Raw genomic sequence first — 6,411 nt, 5'->3', positions numbered from 1 at the left:
ATTTTTTTTTCACCATGTTTCCAAATTCTCTACCCCAGGTCCAAAAGAAATGTAAAGAATGTACAAACTGAAAACATTAAATTATTTTGCAATCTATTTCCATTTGTTATTTTCAAAAGAGAAATACTGTAATGGATGTTTACAGAGCAGAGGTCACCTTTTTTTAATTCCAATTCCAATTCCTAATTTTTTATTATTATTTTTTGCTGTATTGTTGGTTACTGTGTTATTTCTGTTTCAAAAGCCAGCAATAAATAACACTTTAATATCTAAAGAGTGTTCATGTGATTTTATACATTAGTAATGTTGGGAAATTAATAAATGCATAATAATCGTCATAATCGTAAAACCGTGATTATTCCTCAGACAATAATCGTACCAACAAAATCTATAATCGTTGCATCCCTACTTTTGACCACTATTATGGATAGATTTTTCCTTTCCCTGATACCCTATATTTCTGTGCTCACTCCCAATGTCTTTTTCTGTACTTTATCTTATTCTCTTAGTCTCTGATTGTCTTTTTTCCACTTTTCCTTTTTGTACCTCCACCACCGTGTGCCATTAATCAGATAAAGTATTGCCACAGACATGTTATGGCTCTGTTGGATCTTTACCAGCTCACCCCTGTTTACTAAACCAGCACTCGCTGTGTGAAATCCTCTTTGTGGTGTTTATTGCTGATGGTTGGGCCACCTCAACACACTAATCTTCTTTGTCCCAGGGGTCTAGAAGCTTTAAAGCTGTGAAAAACTACCGCAAAGTGTCCAAATCCATGTCAGAGAATTACTGCACTTGGTTTTTTGAGCGCTTATAACAGTGAAGAGTAATTGAATTTAATCTTTTCTGCTCCCTTTAAAGCTGAAGTGGGCCATTTCTGCACCTGTTAGTGTCACCAAGTGTAATTGCAAAAAAGTTTTTAAATGTGTTTCTGAACAATGTGGATCCTTTATAGAAGATTATAGGAATGAATTTATGAAATGTCAATGGCAAGAGTGTTCGATTCTGCTCAGAAGTTATTAAAAATGTCCTGCCTTAGAGTTGTTATTCTCATGGCCTGGTGTGGCCACTCCTGTCTCTTGACGACAGAAATCAATGGACGTCCTTGATTTTGTGAAGAATTTGGGAACACTCAAAACAAACTCTCAAACCGACCTTTGCTCCATTCATCCCCACTGCTCAAATAAAACACATCTCTATTCTCTTGGGACGAAAACAATGACGTGTCTTTATTGCACAGGGACAGAACGATTGAATGTTGATGTCGCCACCAAGAAACTGATTTTGAATGGTTAAATATTTTTATGTGTATGTATCATTTTAATTTAAATTAATTTATGCCTTATATGTAAATTCTCGGTCAGTCCAGTAAATATGTTTTGACTTACTGATGCTGCTTAGAGACTTATCACTGCTTTTAGCAGTTTAAGCTGTTCCACTCAGGTGCATGGAGCGTGGTAAATTCAAATAAATATGCTTACATCATATAAGAGATGCTGTTTTTGTCTCCTGACCCCCTTAAACTTCTGTTGCTGAGGTCAGAATTACACATGCATGGCTTGTCACCTTAAGCCGTTTAGTGGCAACCTGAGTGCATTATAACAGTGAAGCATATATGAATAAATCATGCTGTACAGCATTCCCTTCTTTTGGGAAACATTCTTTTGCTTTCAGTGTTTATTTTTTATTTTCCTGGAACTGCATTTGTAACAAATTTGATAGTTCTGATTCAGCCAAAACAATTTTAAATATACGGTAATAGCAAAAACAGCATATGTATATATATATATATATACACACACACACACACACACACACACACACACAGTATTAGTGTTGGCATACTTGGACTCAGACTGCAATTAGGAATGAGCTTGGATGGACTTGAACACGAACTTGACTTGGACTTAGACATTTTGGATTTATTTATTTTTAAGTACAGTCAAATCCTTCTCATGTCTAACATGAAGGATAAAAAAAGCAACAACATCACGATTAATGCCATCTAACATCAAAGTTTTTAAATATAGTTTTATATTGCAATAATTTCTATCATCAAATTAATATAAAAACAACATAAAGACAATATACTTTTTTTATGACTGAAGGCAAGTTTCACTGATACCATTACTATTGTTCACTGATTACAATTGAAAGCAGTTCACTGAATTAGACAACTCTGGTCATGCTGTATGTTAGTTGTTGCATGCAAACAAAAAGGACAACACAAAAGGAGATGTTAAAGAAACCTTAACAGAACTGAACGTCACAGAAATCATCCAGTTACGAAAAAATTGAACCAGTTCTGAATGCAAACAATCCCAACTGACCCTTCGCAATGACCCGCCCCTCTTCATTACTGTTGCTATGTCTGACAAGCCATGCCGCTCTCACGCCTCACATCATGTTCTCACGCAGTGAAAAATACAGCGTGGAGCAAAGAGAAAACAATAAATGCTTTAATGTGCGCCTCAGTTCAAGTGGCACGTGAACCGATCATCTCTTCCTCTTTACTAGTTACAGCACAAAATAAACATGAATGAACATCAGAAGATGTTTTGTTTCAACTGCGGAAAGATGTCAATACACACTATTTTTCATGTTCAAGTCCACCCACGTTAATCTACTCTCCTGTCTGGTTTGTTTGTTGGACAAAAATGGCAGATTCGGCATTATGATTGGTCAGATCGCCTGTCAATCAAACTTCCTGCGAAGGGTCACTTTCCTTACTGTATTTGTTGTTTGGTTTTGTGCTGTAATTATTTCAATGAGATGTGCTTGTGTAACGACTTACTGTACTTCTGAAATCATACGTTTTTTTGTTGTTTTCAGTTCAGTGTGGTGTTCCTGACCACATCCTTCCGACTGTTCCAACCACGCAGCATCTGAACCGCTTGGCCGCTCGTCTCAGTTCAGAGTGGAAGTCTGTGCTGCTGGACCTGGGCCTGTCCTCTGCGGATCTGTACCGGTGCTGCGCCGAGCACCCCCTTGCGGTTCAGAGTCAGGTGCTCGCTGGGCTGGTGATGTGGACGCAGAGGAATGGAAGAGAAGCCACAGTGCGGCATCTGCTCCAGAGCCTGCAGGCCGCAGACATCCCGCCATCTGTCCTCCAACAGGTGTTTGTGTGACATAACAAGTCGTGTTTTTCTGGACTTCATTCTGCTCTTGAGCTGTAGAAAACACATGACAGACAGCGAAGGAAGAGAAACAGACAGTGTCCTTGCGTGACTTTTTGTATTTTGTTACAGGAATGTACTGAAACTCCATTATACATCTAATATGGCTAGAAAAATTATGAAATGTATTGTCATACTGTTTTTTATATATATTTAATATATATATATATATATGTTTGATTTGCCACAGAAATTACCCTTAAATATATTTTACACCTATTTTTGTAATGCAGATATTGCCTTGCTACCACCAATTTTGAATGAAGTCCATTGTTTATGTAGTTGTACAATATTTTCATGTTTATTCATGAGAAAAACACTGTTTTATAATGTTTTGATAAACACTGTTTCCTGCCCCATGAGGTGAGATGAGTTAAGACACTTTATGCTATTTTTATTTGAAACTATTTACCAGTTGCTTGCTGATACATGTTCTTAGTGGGGTCATACTTTTCATTTCTCATTCATAAACAAGCTGTTCTGCCCACTGATTCCACCCAGTAATAACACCCTGAAACACCCACATGGGATTTATGTTCTCGGACTGGTTACCAATTATTTTTTCATACTTTTAAAACACCATTTCTGTGCTGTTCATGGTAACACTTTAGTATAGGGACTAATAGTATAGTATTTTTAGCATGCATATTGGCTGTTTATTAGTACTTATAAAGCACCTATTCTGCGTGACCATATTCTACATCCCTAGTCCTCCAAACCTAACAACTACCTTACTATTAATACGCAGCAAAGTAGGAGTTTACTAGGGCAAAAGTGGTAGTTAATGGTTTGTTAAAATAAAGTGTGACCCAGTTCACTTATATTTAAGTAAGTAAAAGTTATTACGAGCTCAACTGCATGTATAATAATTATATGCAAGAATTTAAACATTTGAAAAAAACAAAAAAAGACATTTTATAGGACACGTTTGTTGAGATACTGTTTTCAACATAATCTCAAACTACTGCATCTGGTCTGCTGTCTTATTGTTTTTCTCTCCATCTGTCACTTGCTGTTTTTATTCAGTGCTGTTTACTCAAAGCGTAATGTAATCAATATTTACAGATCAGGTGTTTGTAATACGACACAGGTCATTTCCTAATCTCTCACTTATTAATCAGAGAGTGTTTGTGTGTGTGTGCGTAATACATGCCATCATTCGTAAACACTTGTACGCGTCAGTTTCTCCTGTGATTACCCGCTCCCTCCGCGTTTGTTATTGTCACGATTTTGTTTTCAGCTTTGTCTCCCAGATGCCACGTTATGAGACTTTGAATGCTTTCCTAGAATCTGAGCATGAAAGAGTTTACATTGATGTATAATTGACTTAGACCTAGTTAAATATAAATGGCCATCAACAGCCCCATTGTCCCTGAGGTGATCCAATAATGTGATGTCTAAGAAATCACAGACGACTTTTTGTGGTATTAAACGGATGGTTTGTGATGAATGTTTGATAAAGTAATCTGCATATGTCCCCTGTGGCGTTTTTCTTTTCTGAATAACTGACTATTGTCTTGCTACATGTGTACAAACACAGCTATCTGACACAGGCCCTCTGCCCTCAGATTTCCCTAATTCCAGGGAAGCATTTGGAATTCAGCTTAGCGTACGTTTTTTGTTCCGGTGTTTCTCAGAAATGTGCAGGGTATTGTAATCGCAGCCTTCAGTTGGGACGGTTGAAGTCATACCCATAAAATGATCTGTGTGCGGTTCAGTGGTTCAGAAAATTCACGTGTGGTGCCAAAAAATGCATCAGCACCCGTAAAAGCATCTCCTCCGCAGATAAAAATGCCTCCATGGGCTTACAGCATGTTTGTTCTAGATTTAAAGGTGGCCGAAGGCAAAGCGTTAAAGCAGCTCTTCAGCGAGCGATATGTCTTACTCCATTGAATTATAGCGGTGGTCACCCACATTCCCTGAACTCTGGAGGAAATATATACTTGAGGGTTGCTGTAAATGCTGTGGTGGGCCTTTCGGCTCAGGTTGCCATGGAAACCGGTTTTGGATGGTGTGGCATTCTATACCCTGTGGGCTCTTGATGGGTTGGTCTGCGTATCTGTTCCTCTTTTGGTGTCTGCAAATGGATGTCTGGATAGGAAGGCTAAGACAGGAATGTTTTTTCCTGATGCTGAGTTATGACATAAAATGCAATTATCTTTATCCTGCATTCAGATTGATTTGAATAATGTTAGGAGTTTAACTGATTTTGTGACATGATTGATAGCTAGCTGTAATTATTTACCATGCACTGGTGTTTTCTTTACCTGCTGGAACAAGATGTGTGTGTGTTAATCAAGATAGTAGCTTTATGAAAGGAAATGTTAAATGTGAAATCCCTCAGAACAGCAGTGAGTGAAAAGTGTAGTGCATGTTAGTTAGCCTTGAGGTCATATATATGCTTTAAGGAAGTCCATTGGTGTCTACATTTACAGTACATTTATGTATTTGGCAGACGCTTTTATCCAAGGCAACTTTCACTGCATTCAAGGTACACTTTTTATCAGTTTTTGCGTTCCCTGGGAATCAAACCCATGACCTTGGCTTTATAGTGCCATGTTCTATTGTTTGAGCTACATTAATGCCTTTGGGTAATAAAACATTGTGAGATAAAGTTTGAATAAAGCCTGTATATAGATGTAGTAAAAAGTGAAAAGTCACACTTTTGAGATATAAAGTTGCAGTTTCAAGTACAAGATATAAAGTCACTTTGAAATATACTGTAAAGGTATCAACAGTGACAAAATCATAAAAATTACAACTGAGTTATAAGTCATTTTGTGAAATATAAAGTTGCAGTTATGAGAAACAAAGGCATATTTGTGAGATAGTCAATTGTGAGATGTAAAGATATTTTGTGCGATACTGTCAAGTTGCAATTATGAAAAAGTCGCAATTGTTAAATATAAAGGTACTTTGTACACTGTAGTTTCACAAGTTCGTGTGCCCATATAATCTTAGCATTAATGGTAAACAGATTTGGCTTGATGTCTGCAATGGAGGGCTCAGAGAGACTATTCTACTCGAGCTATAGACAGAAAGATAAATAAATAAATATGCATAAAAGGAGGAGATGGGGAGGAGGAGGGATGCCGAAAGAACTAACAACGGAAGTGGTAAGAGGCTGTATTTATTAATTGGAAAATTTGATGGGCGTACTCCTCCTGAAATTACGTTAATAACTTCACTTAAATTACAAGAACAATTTGCAAATGTGTTTTATGTTTTTACAGTT

General features: G+C 37.2%; 1 protein-coding gene across 1 annotated transcript in view; it reads left to right on the top strand.

Annotated features, from left to right (window-relative positions):
- The window catches only part of LOC107590265 (death domain-containing protein CRADD-like), a 13,983-nt gene extending 10,683 nt beyond the window's left edge, over nucleotides 1-3,300 (top strand). The window contains exon 2 of the mRNA XM_016278957.1: nucleotides 2,833-3,300. Coding sequence (XP_016134443.1) covers nucleotides 2,833-3,128 — 296 coding nt within the window. The 3' untranslated portion in view covers nucleotides 3,129-3,300. The remainder of the gene's footprint in view (nucleotides 1-2,832) is intronic.
- The last annotated feature ends 3,111 nt before the right edge of the window (nucleotides 3,301-6,411 follow it).

Source organism: Sinocyclocheilus grahami, unplaced genomic scaffold (genome assembly GCF_001515645.1).
Source record: "Sinocyclocheilus grahami isolate Dianchi unplaced genomic scaffold, SAMN03320097.WGS_v1.1 scaffold8.1, whole genome shotgun sequence".
NCBI classification, from domain to species: Eukaryota; Metazoa; Chordata; class Actinopteri; order Cypriniformes; family Cyprinidae; genus Sinocyclocheilus; species Sinocyclocheilus grahami.
This window is presented reverse-complemented; position numbering and strand designations above follow the sequence as displayed.